The following is a 25,170-nucleotide window of genomic DNA, read 5'->3' as shown; positions in this document are numbered from 1 at the left end:
CCAGAGAGGACTCTGCCACAGGCCCACTCTGGCCGCAGCGGTGATGCAAGCCCAGGCAGGAGGCGAGAGGTCCCATCTCAGACTACCCAGCTTGGCTCTGAAAGACTTGTCCTTGGGGAACCCTCAGAACACTGGCTCTCGCCATCCATAGGATGTGCTCTTGGAGTGGTTTTTGCCGTAGGGTAGCACTGAACGATTTCCCTTTCTCACCTGTTCCATGGATGTCACCAAGGGAAGGGCACAAAAATAATCTAAGTGAAACGACCAAAAAGAAAAAAGTAAGGAAAGAAAAAAACACAAGCTGCATTTGATTTAAAAAATATTTATAAGACACATTTTTTATTTTCATAAGATGTCACTTAATAAATATTTTACCAGGATGATTGAGGATGCATCACAATGATAGAGGAAGAACTTGGGACAACTAAGGGATGGAAACATTTTAAACCTTAATTTAAACCTCAGTTCTTCAGATTGTCCTCTGCACCAGATCTTGAAACCTGGCAGAGAAAGTGTCCTTACGTGTACAGACCAAGTTTCTAATGTTGGCACGTAGCCAGGTCAGTATATGGAGGACCAGTGGCAGCGGTTCTTGATTACCTGAAGCAGAGGCTTCCTGAAAGTGAGGAAGATGACAGTGCAGGCCACCAGCAGGGTGAGGCAGCTGGGAAGAATGAGCACGAGGTACAGCAGGCCCATGTCTACCCGCTCCCACTTACAGACCTGAGGAACGCCTCCGGGCAGCTCCGTCAGGCGAATGATCCTGGAGGAGAGGTTGCAAGTGACCATGGCCAAGTCGGCGACAGTGTGCAGGCGCTGCAGGGCCCCCCAGTCCTCCACCCCACAGCAGTCATATGGATTCTGACTGAGGTAGATGGTCCGTAGACTCCCCATGAGCTGCTCAGACACAGCCCTCTGAGGAAGGGCCGTGAGCCAGTTTCTGCGAAGATCCAGGGTCTGCAGGGCCAGGCTGCCCCTGAACCTTGGGAAACTGGTCAAGGCATTTCCCGACAGATCCAAGTCCCTCAGATTCCCAAACCCAGAGAAGTCCAACTCCTTGAAGCCGGAACTGAGGCCCACGTTCCTGAGAGACAGGACCTGTAACGTGGGGGCAATGTCCCAGAGAGGGGCGATGCTCCCATTCAGAAGCCCCCAGTTACCAGACAGGTCTAAGTGGGTGAGGGCCATGCCCTGGAACGAGCAGTCTTGTAGTGCCCCCAGCCCACAGCCCTCCAGAGACAGGCTCCTCAAAGATGCCACATTTCTGAAGTCCACACAGCCGGGGGTGCCCCCGGGGTCTAAGTCCCCCGGCCGGGGACAAAGTGAGATCTGATTGTGGCTCATGTCGATTGTAGCGAGGTTACTGGCATCAGCAAAAAGGCCAGTGGGGACACCCAGGAGCTGGTTGGAGCTCAGGTTGAAGGACCGGAGGCTCCTCAGGCAGCCAGGGAGCCCCGGAGCCAAGTGCACCTCCGACAGCTGGTTCTGGCTCAGGTCCAGCTCGGTGAGCGCTCCTGGCAGCTCATGCTCCCGGATGTGGAGCGTCATCAGGCAATTCTGGTTGAGGTTCAGGTGGGAGAGGGAAGGCATTTTCTTCAGGAAACCGTCTGGCAGATACTGGAACTGGTTCTGGCTCATATCCAGGAAGCGGAGATCAGAGAGGTCACTGGAAGAGAACTCTTCCCAGAGGTTGACAGTGCTGATGTTGGTCACGTTGCCGTCCATGAAGAGGAACTGGGCCACCATCTCCTGCGGGGACGAGGTGTTGTACAGGTCCCTGTAGAAGCCCATGTTGTTGTCCCGCAGCAGGAGGGTGTGCAACTTGCTGCACTGAGGCAGGAGGGGGAAAAACAGCAGCTGATTGTGAGAGAGGTCCAGCGTCTCTAGCTCAAAGGTGGCCTCTCCCCCCGATGCCAGGAACCATTCCAGGACGTTGTAGCTGATGTTGAGGGACCGCAGCTGGGTGAGGGCGAAGTCCACAATGCAAGGAAGGTTGTTATAGGCCAGGTTGAGGTGTCTCAGCTCAGGCAAGCCATCGAAAGCACCACCCTCAATCTCAAAGATGTAGTTCCTCTGCAAATCCAGCTCCCTGAGGCGGCCCAGGCCCTCAAAGACAGAGTCATCCAGCCTCATGATGGTGTTCCTGGCCAGGGACACGGACTCCAGCGAAGAGAGGTTCTGTAGCATGAGGGCCGCCATGTCTTCCGTCAGGGAGTTCCCTGACAAGTCCAGCCTGCGCAGACCCCGCAGGCCGTGGAGGGCAGCTGCCGTCTCCTTGTAGCTCTCGGAGAGTGAGTTGTCAGGCAGTGCCAGGCTGCACAGGCGAGCCTGCTCCTGGAAGGCGCCACGGCTGATGTGCTCCAGTTGGCAGCTGTGCAGACTGAGGCTCTCCAGGAGAGGGTAACGCTGCAGCGAGTGGTTCCATAGGGTCTTGAGAGGGTTGGCATCCAGCAGGAGTGTCTGGGAGGATGGCGGGAGATTGCCGGGCACTGAAGCAAGGTTCTGCCCTCGACAGTCAGCGACTCCATCCAGCTAGGTCCAAAAACACACGTCAGCAGGGCGGGGGCCTCTGAGGTGAGGGTTTGTGTAAAGAAACTTAGTTCACTCATCAGACTGTTCACTAAGGCTCCAGGCCTCACTCAACACACACAGCATATTAGAGAAGATCTGAGAACCTGTCCATCGGGTGCTGAGTGCTGACCATGGTATTGCAGTTTGGTGTTAACTACAGAGAGGAACTGAGGATCAGGTCTCTACTTGGGTTTGAATCCCACCTCTGCCATTTATTCCCTATGTGACCTTGAGCAAATAATTTAGTCTAAATCTATTGTTTCCTCAGAAAAATGGAGACAAAGTTAGCACCTACTTCAGAGGATTGTAGTGAGATTAGGCAAGAGGCTGCACAGTGCCTGGCACACAGTGGACGCTATTAATGCAAATGGTCACTATTGCATTGTTATCGCTATGATCATAACACTGTGTGTTTAACAGGGACGCTGCCCAAGAACCAGCAGCACTGTGGCATCTTTGTTTTACCTGAAGGAATTTTGCCCGGGAGGCTCCTCTGCGCTCTCCATTGATAAATATTACAGCTCAAGAGGACGTGAGAGTTCATCACCAGCCTGAATCATACGGAGAAGTAAAAGGGTCTCGAGAGGACAGGTGAAGAGCCAGTGACAGAGCTGGGACCGGAGCCCAGAGGTCTTATTGCCCAATCCAGTGCTTTTCCTGAACGCCATTCTACCGCGACTGTGTGGCAAAGCTGCCAGGACGGATGGGTCTGGTCTCACTGCAGGAATCACACAAGCCTCAGGATACTTTCCTTCAGCCCACTTTCTACGAGATTGGGAAAAGCAATCATCCACAGGGTATCCCTTCGGTGTCCAGGAAAAAAGTTTTAAGTGATGAGATGGAAGGGCAATGGCATTTCTTTCCACAGATTGGTCAGTACAACAAGTCAGTGATTGCCTAAAATTGTGGGCCCAGTCCCACGGGGCAAGCAGAGTAGTGGAACAGGGAAGAAAACTCCTGAGAGAGAGGAAGAAGCACAGCTTTGGAAAAGATGACAGACTCAAGTCTGAATCTTGGCTCTGACACTTATTAGCTTTGGTCTCTGGGCAAGGAATTAACCTCTTGGAACCCCAAGTTCTTTATCTGATTATTAAAATAAAACTTCTCGTAATTAAAAATTGATCCACTATAGAAATAATGAAAATTAAACTATTCAGTAACCTCAGCCTCTCCTTCAAAGAAACGTTGTTAACCTTTTGTTACATCTCCTCTGGACTCTTTTCCAAAGACATTCTCTAACTTAAAAAAATTTTTCTTTGCAATATGGGTGGACCTAGAGATTATCATACTAAGTGAAGTAAGCCAGACAGAGAAAGACAAATATCATATGATATCGCTTATATGTGGAATCTTTAAAAAAAAAAAAAAAGGATACAAATGAATTTATATACAAAACATAAATAGACCTGCAGACATAGAAAACGAACTTATTGTTACCATTAGGGAGGGATAAATCAGCAGTTTGGGATTAACATATACACACTACTGTATATAAAATAGATAACCAACAAGGACCTACTGTATAGCACAGGGAACTGTACTCAATATTTTGTAATAACCCGTACAGGAAAATAATCTGAAAAAGAATATATATATATATACACATACACACATATGAATCATTTTGCTGTATACCTGAAACTAACACAACATTGTAAATCAACTATACTTCAATTTTAAAAATAAAATAAAAACTAAAAAACATTTTAAAATGAGACTGTACTCTACAAACCATTCAGTAAGCAACTTCCTCCCCTCCCCCATTAATAATATGTGATAGATATATTGCCTTGGCAATAAAAGTAAATTTGATCACATTCTTTTAGGCAACTGTATATTAGTTCATTGCATGAATAGCACAGTGGCTAAGAGCCAGATCTCTACGATCAGCCCATCTTGATTCTGCTTTTTATCAAATGGGTGAGCTTGGGCTCGTACCTAACCAGTTGGGACCTTCATTACACCACCTGTAAAATGTGATTGTTTATGTAAAGCACTTAACATAGAACCTGTCACATAAATGCTTAATAAATGTTTGCTGGAACAATTATTAGCATGCTCTAATTAGTTAATCTCCTATCGTTGAGCATTTGAGTTATATCTAATTTCCAGATGAATGTTAGAATGAATTTTTCTAGTTCTTTCTACACCTCCCCTCCCCCCCAAAAAAGTCTTTGGAGTTTTGATTGGGATTGCATTATAATCACAGAGTAATTTGGAGGAGAACTGACATCTTTACAAAATTGAATCTCCCCACACAGAAACAAGATGTATTTCTTTATTTGAGTAAGTGTTGGTCTTCCCCCCGTGGGGACTGGAGAGTGCTGTGGTTAGGGGCTTTCCTCAAGCTGTAAGACCCTGTTTCACCAGAGTTGCTGCAGTTGCTGGGGACATGTCTCTGCAATTCCTGCAGCCCCACTGACGTGTTGCAAAAAGTCCATGTGGCCATCAGAGCCCAAGAAAGCTTACCACATACACTTTGTGATAATGTTGCATGGCTAATGCAAGGAGGGGCTTTGGAGAGTAGCTGGACTTTCAAACTCTCAACCCTCAATTCAAAAGAGCACTGGAAAGCCACTCTTTGATCTCACTGGTAGCCGAGTCCCTACTCCTGCCCACCAGGCCGCAGAGGGTCAGGCAGGGAGTCTAGCCTGAACCCTGCAAGCTGTCAAAGAACTTGTGCCTTATTCCCTCCTCTTCTTATGCCTGGTAACTCCTGAATTAGCTACTGTGAAGTTAATCTTCCATTGTCTCTGTAAGGGAATAATGGACGTCTGTATGACAGAGACTAACAACAATAATAACAGTAGGGCTTCCCTGGTGGTGCAGTGATTGAGAGTCCGCCTGCTGATGCAGGGGACGTGGGTTCGTGCCCCGGTCCAGGAAGATCCCACATGCCGCCGAGCAGCTGGGCCCGTGAGCCATGGCCGCTGAGCCTGCGCGTCCGGAGCCTGTGCTCCGCAACGGGACAGGCCACAACAGTGAGAGGCCCGCGTACCGCAAAAAAGAATAATAACAGTAGATAAAACACATAGCACTTACTACACACAAGGCACTGTTCTGAGTGCTTTACACACATTAACTCATTTAGTGGTCATTGCAGCCCAGTGTTATGGTATTATTGGTTGGTACTATTATTACCTACATATTTTACAGATGAGGAAACTGAAGCACAGATTGGCCCAATGTCACCAGCCAGTAAGTGGTGGGGCTGGGATTTAAACCTGGTCTGGCTCACAATCCCTACCCCCTACCGGAGTCGACTTCAGCGCAGTGGTTAGAGGTTACTAAAAGTGGTCAAGAACCACGACCAGCTGGGTTTTTAAGATTCATCAGCTTTAAGAACACATTTTTGAATGTTATTAACCCTGACATCCATTTTGTCTTCCCAGTGCCCAGTATATAACACGGCTCAAGGAATATTCATTAAATGTATGTTGCTCAACTTTTAATACCACTAAGTTATAGGCAAAGGAGAAAATTTCTAGAGAGTGCTCAGTTATTAGGAGCCAAGTCTGCTTCCACATATAGGCTGAAAGCCCTGGAGAGGGTGAACCGTGAAAGCTCAGGCATCTCTCCCCGGATTGCTGTAAGCCTGAGCGTGGTCGAGGACGTTGCTGTGCAGGGCAGCCTGGGCAGCGTGCTCTTCAGTACAGCTGGTTAAGCATTTGCCATGGGCTCACACACAGACTCTGAGTCAGGGCTTCTTCAACTTTAATATTTCCCCCCCACCAAGAGATTCTGATACCATTCGTGCAGCTCCATCATCCAGATTCTTAACAAGGTGTTCTTGTTCCAGGTGGCTGACCTTGGCCTGTCTCTGGGATCACCTGTCCTTAGCAGGTATGAGAAAGGTGGGGCAGGGCCTTTCCCAGGCATCATCTTTACCTTTGATTAAAGAGCAGCTTGCACATGGCATCGTGGTAAGTAGGTACAGAGTGATTCAGACTCATCCATTCCCTTCCCTCCTTGACTGACAATCCATCAGCTTTCCAAATGGACCCAACCTCGTCAGGACAGGAGCAACAGACAACTTGGAGTGCCCAGGAAAACTCACCAACTCACAGCCCCCTTGGGAAGTGGCCATGACATTTCCACTTGGATTCCTCCATTCCACTGTCAAGAAGTGAAAACCCAGGCAGAGCCAGAGGGGCAGTAACTCCATCTCAAGTGCAGCACTGTGGACAGAGGGCAAGGAAGAAGCGGGTAAGAGAAGGATATCCCAGAGGGATGCTATGCGCTCCCGGGAGAAAGAGCCAGTTCTCAGTATGTCCGCTGTTGGAGGCCCACGGCTACAGGGAGGTGGAGACCCACAGATTATTCAAATACCTCAACTTAGCCAACACATTTAACCTCTCACTCAACTGTCAACAAGAACTCATTTTCATTTTGCTTCTACCATTTGATGGGCAGGTGGCTGAACCTGAAACTCGCAAGAGTCCAGCAACAGAAGAGAGAAGCAAATCATTTGAGGAACTGGGTCTCAGTTCACCTAGAGTTTGCCATGTTTCATAGTTCTCTTGAAATGTTCCTCTCAAAGCTCAAATCTGCCATGCATCACCTGAGCTCAATAAATATCTGTTGAATGAATGAATAGTGAACTGGGATTGAAACATTAATTGTAGCCTCTGGTCTCATAGAGTTACTAATTGCTGTGTCAACATGAGGCTTTTAGAAAAGAGTAGACCTCACTGATTAACTCATTTGAATAGAGACTTTTGAAAAAAGGATTTTGATATTTTGCCTGCATGAGGGAAAAATGAAAAAGCAATCTTCAGATATAATAAGGGTTATTGATGAAGTGTGGTTACCGGCTCTCTTACCTGGCCGGTGAGCACACAACTGGAGTCATGAGAAGGCATAAAATTATACATAGACCAATAGAATTTTAGAACTAAGAGAAACCATAATGGAAATGTAATATACCCTCCACTGCCACATCTTTACAGGGCCAAAGATAAAAAGGCCACAGGTAGTAAGGGCTTATTCAAGGTTCCAGATCGACTTAGTGGCAGGGCTGGAAGTAGCCCCCAGAACCCCCACCCCCAAGCCAGGGTAATTTCTCTCCCAGTAGGCGCTGTTGAATTGACTACCCTCTTGTTGGGAGAGTTTATAGCCCAGTGGCATCCCCTCCTAGCTCTGCATTCCTCAGAATCAGAGGCAAGAGCCTGGTCCCAGCATTTTGCCTGCCCCGTCCTCTCCTTGACATCCCCCCAGGAAGGACCACAGGAAGGACCACAGGGTCTGCCCTTGAATTGTCTCCTGGGCCAGCAGTTCCAGTGCTAACATGGACTCCTCACCTATTCCATGGGACCCACAGACATTTCTGCCTGACGCATCTAGTCATCTTGAGCCCCTTCCTCTTTCCCTTTCTTTGAATAAGTTTACACATCTCTAAGGCTAATTTTAACTTTCTGGTCAGATTTGAATACTCACCAGTGAAAGACTAACAGAAAAGCTAAGTGAATCCAGGTAAGTCAGCTTTAACTTTCACTTCAGGTCAGGCCAGCTTTCCTTACCACAGAGGGAACCTCCAATTCAGAATTCAGCCATATTTGCCAGACACTGGGAGTCCCCTTCCCAGGCTCTCCTTCTACTTCTGCACCTGTGCAGGAATTATTACCTCATGGCATGTACAGGGCACAGATGGCAAAAACAGGGCCATATGGGCTCCTGTCCTCAGTGAACTCCCAATACACACACACACACACACACACACACACACACACACACACACACACACACACACACACGGTAGGATCACTGCCCACCTTGAGATAAGGTTGCCAGACTTAGCAAATTACAAGATGCTGTTGGAATGCCAGATAAACAAAAAACAACTTCTTAGTGTAAATATGTCCCATGCAATATTTGGGACATACTTATACTAAAAAAAATTCATTATTTGTCCAACATTCAAATTTCACTGGGTTTGAATTGAGGAGAGACAGAAAGATGGGAACCATGGACTTACTCCCTTCGTCCTTCATCTCCTCTGTCAGGCTTGGGATGGTACATGCTGCTGTGACACTGAGCCTTTTAGAACAGTCAACCCTGTATATTGATATTGAGTTTAGATGTGTTCAGGTCTAGAGTGCAGACTGGAATGCTCGATGGGTCTGGTGTCCGTTATGCCCAGAGTGTAATTTTAATTTCTGGGTCAACAAGAAAAGTTTTGCAAATTTAAAGCATATTTTCTCCTAAACTCAGTCAACCAGCCCAGAAAAACTCTTGCTGTGCCCTCTGGGCACTCCGTCTCTCATGAGACAGCCTGAGAAAATTATGGGATTTGGAACCAGACAGACCAGGATTTGAATTCTGGCTCCAGTATTTGTTATTTGTCCTTGAGCAATTCACGTAAATTCTCCGAGACTCAGATAATCCTGTTATAAAACAGAGATAATAATAACTACTCAGAATTTTTATGAGAATCAAATAGTATATACATAAGTGCTTCAACTATGAAGGTACTTAATAACAATTATTATTTATGAGTTCTTAACACCAGTGAGCTGGATGAGTGATTGTTACTCCTATGTGTAATCTCCAAGGTAATTGAACAGCCACAGAAAAAAGGGAAAAGAATGAATAATTTGGTGGAAGAATGAGTAAATCATTCTACCAACTAAATGTGTGAAAGTTACATGGGAAGGTTGGACTACAAATTCTGCGTTAATAAATTCCAGAAAAAACTTATTTGAATAGAAAAAAAAAAAAGGCTAATCCCAGTAAGAGATGACTGTGCTGGTTGAGAGCAGTTTGTCCTCAGAGCCATAGTTTACCCTGCCCCACCCAGCTCTGGTTTGCAGGGACTGATTTCTGAAGGCTCTGGGTGTCAGCTGGCCTCCGGCTGGTTTGGTCAATGGGGAGCACTACTGGGAGGTTAGAGAAGTCCTTGAGTTTCTTCTGGTGACTCCCAGGCTCTGGTAGTCCTCCCAGGATCCTCCCCTTACCTAGGGGAGGTGGCAGCTTCCCAAAGTTGCTAATCTCTGGATTAACTGTCTGTACTCCGGTTGGCTTCTCAGCCTCTTTCATCACGTGTAGCCAATTTCCTGCATTAAATTTCCTCTGTTTTAAATAATCTGTGTGTTCCTGTTTCCTGGTTGGAGCCTGACGGATACAATGATGTAAGTGAGAATGGGCTTGGAACAATACAAAACAAAAAGGTATGTAATGACTCTGAAAAGCAATAAGAGACTTTCAAAATAATAACCGTTTAGGTTGAGAAACACTCTTCCTGGGGTGTGTGGCTGCAGAAGCCTTCCTCAGAGCCACGGCATGGTGAGGAGTACAAGATAAACAGTTGGGATGCCAAGTCTCATTGGAAAATCCCATGAGCCCCCTCCTGTGTGCACAGGACTGCTTCCCTCCACCCACACTTACCCTCAGCTGGGCGAGGACCACTCAACAGTGTCTCCAGATGTATGAGAGCGTCTACGCTTGAGTGTGCTTTTTAAAAAGTAACCATCCCACTTTATTCCTATCTGTCTGATATCTTCTGAAAAATACATCCATTTTTTAAGCCAAATGTTTCTCATCTTAGATACATTTTTGGCGGAGAAAGGGAAGTGAATGAAGAACAATTATGACGGATAGCACACATGACAGTATGACATTAACAATTTAAATGGGGTCACCTGGAACCTCCCCTTGTTATAATTAAAAGGGCTTGGACCAAGGGTGCCTATTTCATGGGCTGTGAACCACTGTGGGAGCCACAGAGTAATACAAAAGAACAGCAAATCAACCCATTTTCCAAGTAGGGTCTGAAAAAGTACCATGTTTCCTCCTGGTCTAGGTGACCACTGGGAAAATAACCCATAGAAGACCTGAGATCCTGACATGAGAAGCAGATGGCATTAACAGAATCTGCTTGTATCTGTTCTTCTTAAACCAGATAAAGAGGTTGAAGAGTTCTTTCCAAGTGTGGAAGCAGAAAATAGTAAGTCCCATTCTTTTTTTTTTGCAGTACGCCGGCCTCTCACTGTTGTGGCCTCTCCCGTTGCGGAGCACAGGCTCCGGACACGCAGGCTCAGGGGCCATGGCTCACGGGCCCAGCCGCTCCGTGGCATGTGGGATCCTCCCGGACCGGGGCACGAACCCGTGTCCCCTGCATCGGCAGGCAGACTCTCATCCACTGCGCCACCAGGGAAGCCCTGACAAACACACATGTACACTATTTTTTTTCACATGGAGGTTAGAGAAGTAGGTTTTCCTGTATTAATATTCCTTATTAATATTTTTTTAAAAATATTAATATCTCTTATTCTTTTAAGGGTTATTAATTCCAAATAGGTTTCTGTTGTCATGGAATGTCTTTATCAGCGGATAGTAAAACACAACCATCAGGGAAGGGCTGATCTACAGGTATTTTTGTCCATAAAAAGGTATCCTCACACTCAACGTTTGGGAATACTAAGGAGTAACTCTGACCTGAGTTTTGGTTTTGCTTTGTTGGTATTTTCTGATTCATTTTCAGGAAAGGATGCTGGATTTCTAGTATTCGGGGGCACCCTGAACATCACCTCCTCACTCCCTCTCACCTCCCCACCTTCTCCAGCTGCTGCTACTACTACAGCAGCTGCCTCCAGAGCTGGGACTGCAAGCTCTTTGCTGATGCCACTATTAGCAAGTGCTAAGAGTGTTATCCATACATTAGCATGTAACTGAGAATTTTCTCTGCAAAATAATCAGATAAGCTTAAAAAGCTTTAAAGAAAGAGGTCTTGCAGGTGAAAGTGGGGAACTCTCAGTGTTAGAAACAAATATTTATAGACTGGTTGTGGGTGGGGCGGGGGGAGGGGATGAGGGGCAGAATCTCTAGAAGCAGTATGGAGTGTAAACGTGTGATGGTGACATCACTGAACACAAAAGGCACGGGTGCTAGGTAGAGGACTCCACAGAAAGGGAGTCTGCCTTTGTTTAAAAATAAAAGAGCAGATCCCACTTGGGACCCTGGGAGGAAGGGAAGGGCAGCTGGTCACAGACCACAGAAAACAGATAATAAAGAACAGAAACCCCAGTCTATGACCACTTCAAATAATTCCTGCTACCAAGAGGTATTTGAATGCCTCAGGCAAGCAGCCCTGGTCTCTGATTCTTAGCAAAAAAAAAAAAAAAAGAGTGATCTCAACTGTCACCAAATGGTTATAATTAGCATCTCCCATGATGAAACCACCTGCATCCTGAGTCTCCAGGTGTGGGGCCTTGGGAAACACAAAGTCCCATATTGGTAGTACCCTTGCCGAAAACTGTTTGCCCAGAACCAGTCATAACGAAAGATTCAGACTGTAAGATGTCCTACAAGACAACTGGCTTGGACTCCTCAAAATAAAGTCAGTCTTGATAAACAAAGAAAGGCAGGGGAGAGGTCTGATTACAAGTGACTAAGAAACATAATAACCAAATCCCATGCATGTACCTTGAGTTGATTTTGGATTTTAAAAAATCTCTAAAAGAAAACTTTGAGACAATTGGGGAAATTTACATGTGTACTAAGTGATGTCTTTTTAGGTGATATTATGTACAAATGATATTACCAGATTATTGCTAATTTTCTTAGGTATGATAATGATGTTGTGGTTATGCAGATAAATGCCTTATTGTTAGGAAATGCATGCTGAAGTATTTAGGGGTGAAATTTCAAGATGTTTACAATTTATGTAACCTTCTTTCAAATGGCTCAACAAAGATAGAGAGAGAGTGAGAAGGACAGAGAGAGGGAGAGAGAGAGAGAGAATTAAAGCTAATTATTACCAACAGAAAAATTTAGCACTGTACTTTCTTTTAACTTTCCTGTAAATTTGAAATTTTTCAAAATTAAAAAATAATGGGAAAAATAAAATAAATGTTGGAGTTCCTAAAGGGAGAGGGATTATGGTAATCTTTTATCCCCAAATTTCCAGGAATGTACATTTTTCAAACTTTCTTCTCAGAAAGGTACTCAGAAAACAGTTGTTAAATTTAAAATGCATTACACATAAACCTTTAAAATATCCTGAAAATTCTAACATTTTGACATTCAAACTAGAGCTTCCAGACAGCATCTCTCACACCTGAAAGGGGCACAGAAGTGTTAGATCACGTGGCCTGACTGTGGTTCAGGAAACACAGTTGATGTACTACTGTAATTTCCACTGTCCAGGTCAATTGCTCTGTCCACCAGACCCACAGTCCCTCTGGAGGGGCAGCCCTCAGGAGAAGCTTATGACCTCACCACTACCTGGACCTCCACCAAGCTGACAGAACCTTCAGGAAGCACCTGACCAGGGGAGGTCACTCCTTACTTGTGGCCATCACCCTATGAGTGATCTCAGCGCAGAGAGACAAGGGAGAGAATTAGGGAATTAGCAGTGGAAATTGGAGCCAAGAGGCACAGAGAGAGGAGGTGGAGTTGAATTTTTGAGGGATTTGCCACGAGGAAGCAAAAGCAGAAGCTAGACGACAAGAAAGGAATGAGATAGTCAACAGAGGGCAAAGATCAGAGAAGATGGACTAGGAAGAACGACGAGAGGGTGGACTGCGAAGGCTGGGAGAGAGGGTGGGAGATGGGCTCAAGGCTGCCTCTCTGGTTCCTGGTGGTTCTTGGAAAATGGCTGGGCTCATTTCCAAGCTCCATGGTTTTTCATGATAGCACCTCACCACCATCACCACCCCCATAGGCTGGCCCAAAAGTTGCATCTTAGCAACAAAAAGAACCTAACTAAAACAGGACGTGCGCTCTTTGATAAGCTTGAACACAAAGACAAAACAGAACGTAATATTTCAAAGGAGCACATTCAAGCATTATGATACTACCTGAAAATTAGAAAGTAGCTGAAATCTGAATGCAAGAATGTATTTTTCAAAGTGCACCCTACAGGCAAGAATCACAAGGGATGGTAAAACTAAAGAGTGAAAATTTGTTGGGAAACAAGATATTAATATAGTCTTAAAGTATCTTATTAATATAAGTTACTTGTTAATTTTTTTTTTTTGCGGTATGCGGGCCTCTCACTGTTGTGGCCTCTCCCGTTGCGGAGCACACAGGCTCCGGACGCGCAGGCTCAGCGGCCATGGCTCACGGGCCCAGCGGCCCCGCGGCATGTGGGATCTTCCCGGACCGGGGCACAAACCCGTGTCCCCTGCATCGGCAGGTGGACTCTCAACCACTGCGCCACCAGGGAAGCCCTATCCTTGTTCTTATAAAATACACAGTGAATTATTTAGAGGTAAAGGGTGTGATGTCTGCAACATTACTAAAGTTCCAATTTCTCCTCATCCTTACCAACACTTGTCATTTTCTGTCGTTTTTATTATAGCCATCCTAGCAGGTGTGAAGTGCTATCTCTTTGTTGCTTTGATTTGCATTTCCCTGATGACTAGTAATGTTGCACATTTTTCATGTGTTTATTGGCCATTTCTATATCTTCTTTGGAGAAATGTACAAAATGTGTACTTTCGCATCCAAAGATTTTTAAATTTTGATTTTGGAATTACATGTAAAAGAAAATGCAGAATAGTTATAAAAGTAAAGAACCAGTTGTATTTTTGGTCAAACATTCCTATATTTTGCAAAGAATATTGACTCATTAAAAAAGAACTTGCAGGGCTTCCCTGGTGGCGCAGTGGTTGGGAGTCTGCCTGCCGGTGCAGGACACACAGGTTCATGCCCCGGTCTGGGAGGATCCTGCATGCCGCGGAGCGGCTGGGCCTGTGAGCCATGGCCGCTGGGCCTGCACGTCCGGAGCCTGTGCTCCGCAACGGGAGAGGCCTCAGCAGTGAGAGGCCCGCATACCGCAAAAAAAAAAAGAACTTGCAAATTGAGGATTGGAACAAGAGAGCATTTAGAACTGAGATGTGTGAATTCAGACCTCGTAATTTGCTTCTCTGGCTTCCTCTCTTAATAATGAATTTGTTAACAGAAATAGACTCACATAGAAAATAAACGTATGGTTACCATAAGAGGAAAAGGGTGGGGGAGGGATACATTAGGAGTTTAGGATTAACAAACACACACTACTATATATAAAATAGATAGCCAACAAGGACCTACTGTGTAGCACAGGGAACTGTATTCAGTATCTTGTAATAACCTATAATGGAAAAGAACATGAAAAAGAATAGATAGATAGGTATGTGTATAACTGAACCACTTTGCTGTACACCTGAAACTAACACAACAGAGTTAATCAACTATACTTCAAGTTTTAAAAAATAATGTATTTGTTAAAATATAGGCAATACAATGGCTTTTGAGTGCCCCCCGAAATTGTCTCATATCCTGCAGATAGGAGAGAGCAAATTGGCACACTTTTTCTGAAGGACAATTTAACACGATTTATCAAAGACCTTGAAAACATTATTTTTTACAATAATTCCACTTCTAGGGATTTATACTTAAGAATTACAGTGTAGGTAAAAATATTTTTACAGAAATATTCATTGCTGTATTCAGTGATAATACCAAATATTCAGTGATAAAAATAAAAAGGTGGAAATCATCTAAAAGTCCAACAATGAAAGGATTGGCTAAATACATTATGATACAGCTATACAATAGGTATAATGTGTAGCAATTAAAAATGCTTCAGTAGCAATATATTCAACACAGAAAGATGTCAGGAACCTGCTCACTAAACAGGCAGCTGCCACCCCAGGTGTGTTAAAGTACAGGCACGTGGACAGCCTCCCAGGGATGAGGATACCATAATGATGACAAAAACTATTTTTTGAACTTTGTTATAAAAGTTGTGTTAATACAGTAATAACCTTGCAACACAGGCATTATGATTCCCATTTTACTGGGGAGGATATTGAGGCCAAGAAGTTGGTGATGTACTCAAGATAAGAGCCAGGCTTTGAACCTGTTCCATGTGTCCCCTTACCCTGGGCTCTTCCTTTACCTTTGCAGCCACCTTTCCAGGGGCTGGGCTAAGAATATGCAACCCCAGATCTAAAACCCCGGACTCTGAAAAGTAAAAGTAGTGTGTATAATAAAACTTATTTTAGTTATTAGTCAGTGATATTTTTTCTTCCATTGACTCCAAACGTAATCCTTTTAAGCACACTCACAATCAACTCAATTCTAAGTAATTATAAGAAATTCTCTATTTCAATGACATTTATTAGGCTCTGATTATGACGTATATTTTAATTTTTAACTAATAATAGATTGTTTCTATTCTTTAAAAGCTTATCTTAATATAGTAATTGAAGCTGATGGCTGGCAAATTAGAAAATACAAAGAAGCAAAAATACAGATGTGGACAAAGTAAATATCAGGTGCAATTCTCCCCACTGTCGAGATGCTGACATGTATGTACCCTTTCAAGTATTTTCTACACACATGCAGATACATGCATATTTTTTTAACAAATATACTACACATTCTGTTTTGTATTTTCCCTATTGTACTATTGGGGCCCCTTTGCATTTGCTTCCAGGACTTGGATCCCCCTTTAAATCTGGACAAAGAAATGAGGAGTTGCATCATTTGAATTTGTTGGAATGCTCCTTGAATATGTGGTCCTAAGAATTTATGTGAGGAAGGACAGTTCTGTGGCACGTGACTCTTAGCAACTGCACTTTCATTCAAATTTTGTAATTGACCACCCTTTTGAGAAGAACTGCAGCATTCTGAAGGGACTATCCACCAGTATTTCGGAGGTGAGAACACTCAGGCCAGAGAAATGAAGTGACACGGACAAGGTGCCACAGAGAATGCAATGCCATGGTTTCCAAGCACCAGTTTAAAATCCAGATCTCTTTTTCCTACTCGGAGCCTAGCACATCTGGTCAGCCAGGCTCCACAAAGGCTCTTGTGAGAAAAGTCTTCGTCTGGGAAAGGTTGAGGCTCTGCCTCCACCTGGAGGGAGGCTGGAGGCCACAGCAGCTCTTCTTCCTTTGGGCTCTTCCTATAGCAAAGCCAGGCAGCCAGGGTGTGGAGCGCTGCCTGAGTGCTACCCTGCTGACTTTGTCTCCTCGGGGCTACAAATGAGTCAACCAGCTTCCCTGTGTGGTCAAGGTCAGCCCTTTAGAACCAACAGAAGTCAAGTCACTCTGTCCCGTTCCATAGACACAGGCTGCATCTGGCCACAGGTCTTAAAAGATGCAAATCTGCTCCCACGGGGGTGATAACACCTTGTTCTTATGCGGCTGGTGGTGTCTCCTTTGTATAGAGAGACATACATACTCTCTGTGGATAGGCACCCAACCAATAACGCATTCGTTTCAAACTTGTTGTTTCTGTTCAGTATATAGGTTTGTTCTCTCTGATCATTTCACTCCTGTGGTGGCTCTGGTTGACAATAACAGCTGCCTTGCTGACCTCACAGGGTTGTGTCAAGACTGAATTAGAGGGCTTCCCTGGTGGTGCTGTGGTTAAGAACCCGCCTGCCAATGCAGGGGACACGGGCTCGAGCCCTGGTCCGGGAAGATCCCACATGCCGCAGAGCAACTAAGCCCGCGTGCCACAACTTCGAGCTTGCGCTCTAGAGCCCGCGAGCCACAACTACTGAGCCCGTGTGCCTAGAGCCCCTGCTCTGCAACAAGAGAAGCCACCGCAATGAGAAGCCCACGCACCGCAATGAAGAGTAACCCTCACTCGCCACAACTAGAAAAAGCCCACGCACAGCAACAAAGACCCAATTCAGCCAAAAATAAAATAAATAAGAAAATGAATTAAAAAAAAGAGAATGAGAGAATGTGTGTGAAAAGGCTTTGTCAATAAGGAAATGTTGTGGATTACACTAGTAAGATAAGGTAGTGTCAGGCTAAAGGGAAGGCAGAGTTCCTCTGTGCAAACAGGGAGCTGGTGTTAACTAAGAGAGAGGAACTGCAGTACCTTCTCCCTTCCATGTGTGAGCCTTGGGATATTCAGAGGAGACAACACCCAGAGTCTGTGGGAGATTATGGATGGAAGGAGTTATAGGTGATAACCGAGATTTATTGCCCACACTGGAAATGTATCACTCCCACCCAACCAGCCGACCCTGGTTCCCTTGAGAAAGAGGGCAACTGAGGAATGAAATGATATAGATTCCTGATAACTGATCAGCTCAACTGGGATAGTACTCAAGCTCCCAGATTGTCTTCTAGGCTCTTAACTGTAGTATCTAATGTTTATTGAGTGCTCACCTTGGGATAAGTGCTAGGCCAGGTGCTCTACATATAATAATCCTCACAAAATCCTAGCAAGTAAATGTTATCATCCTCATCTCACACTTGGTAAATTGAGGCTCACAAAGGTTTGGGCCACACAGCTAGAGATGTTAGAGCTGCAATTCAAACTTAGTCTGTGAAGCCAGCAAAACTCAGTGTCAATTCCACAAGCCCCAGCCATCCTGGGATACTGGCTATCCCTGACTAAATCACACACTGTTTCCTCTGTGGCAAAGGTCCTTTTTCTGGTATTCTCCAACTGCTGAACTCTTATTCATCCTTCAAGGCCCAGGACATGTGTCACCTCCTCATCATATCCTCATAGTTCAGATGCACAATAATTCAATAATCCAAATAACATGCTACTATAGTGTAGTTATAATGCCTATGGAAGTCTTACATTTAAAAAAATATTTTATTTTTATGTTTATGGAAAGAATATGAGTGGTAATTGGGTATTAATAGTAATTTGACTTTTCCCCCAATTTTTATTATGAAAATTTTTAACATACAGAAAAGTTGAAAAAATTTAACAGTGATCACTGGTATACCCACTACCTAGATTCTACTATTAATAGTTTACTATATTTGTTTTTAATCTCATATCTATCCATCTACCTATCCTTCTATCCATCCTTCAAGCCATCTTATTTTTTGATGCATTTCAAAACAGATTAGAGTCATACGTACACCTCCCCCTAAATACTTCAGAATGCATATCAACTGACTTTTAAAATCAATTAATTAATTAATTTATTTTTGGCTGCTTTGGGTCCTCGTTGCTGTGTGTTCTTTCTCTAGTTGTGGCGACTGGGGGCTACTCTTCGTTGAGGTGAGTGGGCTTCTCATTGCAGTGGCTTCTCTTGTTGCAGGGCATGGGCTCTAGGTGCACGGGCTTCCATAGTTGTGACACACGGGCTCAGTAGCTGTGGCTCGCGGGCTCTAGAGCGCAGGCTCAGTAGTTGTGGCGCACAGGCTTAGTTGCTCCACAGGATGTAGGATCTTCCCGGACCAGGGCTCAAACCCATGTCCCCTGCACTGGCAGGTGGATTCTTAACCACTGTGCCACCAGGGAAGCCCCTGCATATCAAGTGATTTAACCTTAAAAAAAAAAAGTTCCTACTTTTTCAATCTTCTGGGTCAATTTAATTAATTTAATCTTAATTTAATTGAGATTGCAAAGTCAGCTATTTTATTTGGGGAAAAAAAGTTTCTGTCTTGTAAGAAGAAAAAAAAAAGATTTGATAATCACTGCCTTAGTGTTCTCAGCCAGAATTAGCAGGAAAGCAGCTCATACTAAAGAGTGAATGATATCCTCTTTAACGAACTGCTCTTTAACAGGTATTTATATAGGTAATAATGAAAAATAATAAAACGTTCATGGTGTAGTTTCAGGACAGTAGGAGAGATAATTTTACGCTTTTAAAAATCCTCAAATTATACTAGCAAGGTGGGTTACCTGTTGTAAGGCCAATTCTTTTTCTCCCTCTAACACTTATTTATTTATTTTGCGGTATGGGGGCCTCTCACTGTTGTGGCCTCTCCCGTTGCAGAGCACAGACTCCGGACACGCAGGCTCGGCGGCCATGGCTCACGGGCCCAGCCACTCCGCGGCATGTGGGATCTTCCCAGACCAGGGCACGAACCCGTGTCCCCTGCATCGGCAGGCAGACTCTCAACCACTGCGCCACCAGGGAAGCCCTTCTCTAACACTTATTTGAGTTCACAGAGGAATGGGAGTAATGTGATATTTTTAACGCCCTCCCCCAAATAATGATTTTTAGGGAGTTGTTGGATAAAGCCAAAACAACTGGATGATAATTTAGTGTTACTGGTTAATAATAATAATAATAGCTCTTGAGGTTGCAAAGGCTTCTTATAGATATTTGATCTCATGTAATACTTGCAACAGTTCTACATAGTAGGAATTATTACCTCCATTTATTATTGTGGTAAAATATACATATAATTTACCATTTTAACCCTTTTTGAGAGTACAATTCAGTAGAATTAAATACATTCACACTGTTGTGCAATCTCACCATTATCCTTCTCTAGAAGTTTTCCATCATCCCAAACTGAAATTCTTTCCCCTCAAACAATAATTTCCCATTCTTCCCTCCCCTCAGCCCCTGATAACCACTATTCTCTTTCTATACATTTGCCTATTCTAGGTACCACATATAAGTGGAATCATATAATATCTGTCCTTTCCTGCCTGGATTATTTCATTTAGGATAATGGTTTCAAGGTCCCTCTATGTTACAGCATGCATCCGAAATTCATTCCTTTTTATGGCTGAATAATATATAGACCACATTTTGTTTCTCCATTCATCCATCAATGGACATTTGGGTTGTTTCTACCTTTTGGTCATTGTGAATAATACTGTTATGAACATTTGTGCACAAATATCTATGTTAGAGTCCTTGCTTATTGTCCCCATTTTACAGGTAAGAAATCCAAAATTCAAAAAGGCCAAAATGAATAACTTAAGTCTCATGGCTTATAGAAAGTGGAGCCAAAACCAGAGCTGAGTTCTGGCCCAGGTAGGAGGTGCTGGATGTGCACCTGTATGGGAGGAATATATGTTGGATGAATGTTCAGCTGGGTTGCACAGGTAAGTAGTTGTTGGTAAACAGGTATCCCATGAGCCCCACCCCAGCTGCCTGGCCCCTCTCTTGTAACTCCCAGTTCCCTCTCCCCCATGATCCAGCAACCAAGGAGGTAACATCTGACCCAGCAGGGGCCCCCAGGACCCTGCTTCTAAGGACAATGTCCATTCTGTTTGGTCAGTGCCCGTTCCATGTGGTGTTTGATATCCTGAAGAGCACCCCTGAGTGTTCAGAGGGCTATGGTCTTCTCTGGGGATGAGGTACCCTGTCAATGCCATGGGGTGTACCTGTGACAGAGATGAGGGCCTTTGGAGGTTCTGTAAAAAGAGCTAGAAAGCCTAGAAAAAACTGGGGATTTAGAAGGAAATAAGAAGACAGTAACATTAGTGAAAATGGAAACTTCAGTTTAGGGACCCGAGGAAGGGTACAAGAACCTAGAAAAAGAAAAAGGCCATCAGGAGAGTCCCACGAGGAAGTCTCAGGGTGTCAGGCTGGGCAGTGATAGGGAGACCATTAACATGTCTGAGGGTGAAGGAGGTGGCCCAGGGCCAGGCATGGAAAGACCCACTTGCCACGGACCCTACAGGCTGAGGAAGAGAGCTCAGCCTTTCCCTTTGGTGGGACCACTGAGGGGAGACACTGGAAAGCCAGGAGAGACCTGAGGGATCATGGCTGGGCCTAATAAGGAGCAAAAGTAGAGACAATCAGGAGGGGCCAGTGTCCAGCCTGACATCTAAAATAGAATGATATGAAGTTATTGGGGAGTATGATGTGCACCCCAAGATGAGCCCCTGAGCAACATTGTGGGTGCTGGGTTGCCTCAGATACTTAGGTCCTGCTTAAGAGAGCCAGGGTGGAAAGACAGAGAGCCCCAAGTGCTACCTTGTGAAGAAAAATCCCCTCCCGATTCTTTTCTTTCTTGGAGGGGCCAACAGAAAGTTTCTTGGAGGGGCCAACAGAAAGTTTCTTGGGGCACACAGCACAGCACTTGAGCAAGGTGACCTTGTGGGCTGAGGTTGGAGGTGGGGAGTCCCTGTGTCCTCACAGCGTTTTGTGGCCACGTTTAGCACCAGCCCTGCTCCTCATGCCCACCTCGCTAGTGAGAACCACTACAGGGTTCTACTTCCTCTTTTATGCCCTTTCTTCAGCCTGAAATCACTCACGCATCAAAATGAGAAGACACGTGTGGTTTGGTCTCAGCCGCTGACTCCACGCCCTCTGGAAATCAGTTGGTTTTGCCTACCCACGTTCATTTCTCCTTCTGGTAACAGCTCCTCAATTCCCCTTTGAGGAGACCACCACTTCCTTTCTTTTCTCTCTTCCTTTTATTTTAAAAAATGTTTTACTTGTGGTAAAATACACTAACATAAAATTTACCACCTTAACCATTTTTAAGTGTAGAAATCATTAGTGTTAAGTATATTTACACTGTTGTGCGACCAACACCCTCCCTTTCTTCAAAAGTCTGTGTTCTTTCGGGTCTAGCCTCAACTCATGCTCCAAGAGGAGCCCTATGATCAAGGCTGGGCCCATCAGAGCCTCCTAATTCCTTAACCACAGTGATTGGTTTATAACAGGTACAGCACAGATGCCAAGCCCATGAGAATCAATCTAAACATTTTTGCTAGGACTATTAGAAAAGAGGCTTTCCTCTCCCTGCTTCAGATGCCAAACTGGTGGGAATTAAGCTGAGAGCTGCAGGCAGCCTTCTTTGTCAACAGCTTTAGGATCTGCCTGATAATGAAGCCTACACAAAGGAAAGCAAAGGTGAGGAATGGAGATAGATGGATGCCTGGCAATGTTTGAGCACCCAGATCCAGCCATGCCTGAAGCTATTCCCCATAGACTTTTTGGTCATTTGAAACAATAAATCCTCTTTTTTTTCCCCCCTGAAACCAAGCTCAGTTAGGTTTTCGTCATGTGAAACTAAACGACCCCTAAACTCAAGTTGACAGTTGCTTGTGACGCTTGATAAGATCAGTAGCCTTTTTCCCTCTCCTCACCTCTCTGAGCTTTCAGAGACCAGCATCTAACATAGCCCAGAACCCCCCACATATTGAACACATAACATTCGTTTGATGATGAGGTTGAGAAGAATAATTTGGGGGGAAATGAGAATAATAGAGAAAAATATTTGTCACTAATGTGCAGATACATCAGTGAGCATCCCTGACCATACATGCATGTCCTAGAAAGATAATGTTTTTCAGTCACGGGTGAAAGCCCACCCTCCCCTAATGTATGTGGTTACAGTGTGGATCTGAGCATGGTGTGAGGTACACCTAGCGTTCCATCCAAGAATCTAGCTCACACTTTGTGATGTGGATGCACGCTACAGCCAGAACACAAATTACAATCAGTACCAGCATCACTCTTTCGAAAGAATCAAAAAGACTAGAGACAGACAGGTCAATGTATCCCTAACACAGGCCCCGGGGCAATTACCAGGAGCCTGCTCTCTGTTTGGGAGCCTCCTGTTCTTGGATGATGGGTTTAAGGACTCTGTGGGATCAGGTTCACATGGGTGTTCATGAAGTTCCCACGAGGGCGCCCATTAGATAAGATCACCCTCTTTGTGAAAGAGGTTTTGATTTTTGTTGAACCTAAAGATGGGAGTTGAGGTTACCCCCCATCCCCGGGGCCCATGATTCTATAATCCCCTCTAGGAACGCTCAAACATACATGTACAACCCTATGTGGTATGTGAGGAAAATAAATAAGTCTCAGGGCTATAAAACCCAGTAAACCGTCAACCTCCACAGAAAGAGTCTGTGCAGCACAGCCAGTAGGTGATGGGGACACAGGAGACCTCAGAAGGCCAACTCTACAAACTCTGAATGATTCTGCTGTCCAGACTCCTAATAGGCTGTTCCCGTCATGGAAGAAACCTCCCGTGGAGTCCCTTCACTCCCACCTGGAAGTGCGCCACCCTGGACCAGCCCTATCCAGGGGCTCCATTCCTAGGACCTTGCCTCAGCCTCCCGGAGTCCCTGCCACCGTTGGACACGTGGTCGCCTTCCCTCAGGGATGCGGTGAGCTGGCAGCCCATTCTGTGGGCGGCACACAGCCCGCTCGGTGGCTCCTTACTTCTGTCAGCTCCTGAGGGCAGGGGGATATATGCTGAATCCTCCACAATCTAGCCCACATGGAGAAGCTGCGTGGGCTACAGAAGAACACTGTACAAGGGGATCGGAGGCCTGGACTCTAGTCAGGCTGTGGGTTCAAGTAACAGAACCTGGGGAATCTCCCAAGGACACACACTCTGTGGGGAAGGGGCTTTGTCTTCTTCACAGCTCTAGCCCCACCCAACACCTTGAACTCCAACTCGCCTGCACATGGAAGATATCCATAAATATGTTGTTGTTAATGAGTTGCAGGGTCTTCATCTATGAAATCGTGGTTCTCAGTCCACGTTGTTGGGCAGGGAAGGCAGGCTGAGTGTTCACAGAGCAGTCTCACTACATCCAGTCATCCAGCCCAGGGAGGGAGCATTACTGTTCCCGTTTCGCAGACAAAGAAACCGAGGCTCAGGAATTCCCCCCACAGAGTCAGGAATCAGACCCAGGTCTGACTCTGAAGCCCTCACTGTTTCCACTACACCACGCCACCTCTAAGTCTCCCAGAAGGAGGTATTTCCACCTCCACCCAGAGCTGTAGCCCCCAAACAGAACTGGTGGAGCTTGGATGCAGCAAGCCACAACTTCCCCGTCAGCCCCGAGCTGTGGGCCACGGACGCTGACCTCCTGCCTTCCCACTCTTCCGAGCCGCCCGCCTCTGGAGGGACCGCGGCTGCCCCTCAGGAAATACTCACGGCTCCCGCAGGCCCAGGCGGCTCCGCGGGGCGCATCCTCTCCCGGGGCTCTGGCCTCCTCCTCGACAGCAGCCGAACGCGGGGTTGAACTGCCTGCTCTCTCTGGGGCATCAGGTTATTTTAGCACTTGCGGAAGGAACTGACGGAAACTGAAGTCACATGGAGAACGAGCAGCTCAGCAACTCAGCACTCACAGAGAGCAGGCATCTTAGAACTGCAGCCGCGGGTGGGTGGCAGGGGGGATGGGAGAGGGCGGGAGGGAGGGCGGGAGGCAGTGGACCCCGGACTACCTAGTCGCGAAAGAGGCCACATATTTTTATGGTGTCCCAGCAGTGCTAACCAAGGCTCCCCAGGGCTTCTGGCCTTCGAGATTTTGAGGGGGTAGGGAACTGGGGGCCCTGCCTACGAGCTCTGCTGACCCAGAAACTCCTCTTCAAGGTTATGTCCAAGGGTCAAGCTAGGGCAAACTTTGAGAATGGGTAGGATACACGTTTCCCAATTGGGAGAGAGTCATCCGCTCAGCTAGTCTTTACTTGACTCCAGCAAATCAAAAAAAGAAAAAGAAATGGAAATTGCTTTGTGGTGCCATGAACTGCTTGATCGTAGGCAGCATAGATGAATTTTTTTGTACCCGATGTGTACAAAATTCCCTGCTAGCTCTTGCCAAGAATGCAAAAGGTTAATTGAATTCATAGTAGCCGCCATCAAAGAGGTGTGCCAGGCACTACACTAAGCGCTTTCTATGCATTATCTCATAGCTCCTCTTCTCCAAAAACTTACCATCTAGGACTTCCCTGGTGGCGCAGTGGTTAAGAGTCAGCCTGCCAATGCAGAGGACACGGGTTCAAGCCCTGGTCGGGGAAGATCCTACATGCCTAGGAGCAACGAAGCTCAAGGGCCACAACCACTGAGCCTGCGTGCCACAACTACTGAAGCCCACATGCCTAGAGCCCGTGCTCCTCAACAAGAGAAGCCACCGCAATGAAAAGCCTGCACACGGCAACAAAGGGTAGACCCTGCTTGCTGCAATTAG

At 45.6% G+C, this 25,170-nt stretch overlaps 1 protein-coding gene across 1 annotated transcript; it reads right to left on the bottom strand.

The window, feature by feature from the left end:
* Nucleotides 1–360: 360 nt before the first annotated feature.
* NRROS (negative regulator of reactive oxygen species) lies at nucleotides 361–24,203 on the bottom strand. Its single transcript, XM_060010877.1, has 3 exons — nucleotides 24,138–24,203; nucleotides 6,629–6,749; nucleotides 361–2,532 (listed from the first exon to the last, which is right to left on the bottom strand). The coding sequence occupies exons 2-3, from the start codon at nucleotides 6,734–6,736 to the stop codon at nucleotides 562–564; spliced, it is 2,079 nt and encodes a 692-aa protein (XP_059866860.1). The 5' UTR covers nucleotides 6,737–6,749; nucleotides 24,138–24,203; the 3' UTR covers nucleotides 361–561.
* Nucleotides 24,204–25,170: the final 967 nt, after the last annotated feature.

The sequence above is a fragment of the Delphinus delphis genome, chromosome 4 (assembly GCF_949987515.2).
Source record: "Delphinus delphis chromosome 4, mDelDel1.2, whole genome shotgun sequence".
NCBI lineage: Eukaryota > Metazoa > Chordata > Mammalia > Artiodactyla > Delphinidae > Delphinus > Delphinus delphis.
The sequence above is the reverse complement of the archived record's forward strand: the minus strand, read 5'-3'. Positions and strand labels throughout refer to the sequence as shown.

Excerpts from the sequence above, each read along its gene's own strand:
- NRROS (XM_060010877.1), bottom strand. The coding sequence starts at position 6,736 with ATGGAGTTACTGCCCCTCTGGCTCTGCCTGGGTTTTCACTTCTTGACA. Across the intron at positions 2,533-6,628 it reads CCCAAGGGGGCTGTGAGTTG|CTGGATGGAGTCGCTGACTG; the intron begins GTGAGTTTTCCT and ends TTTTGGACCTAG.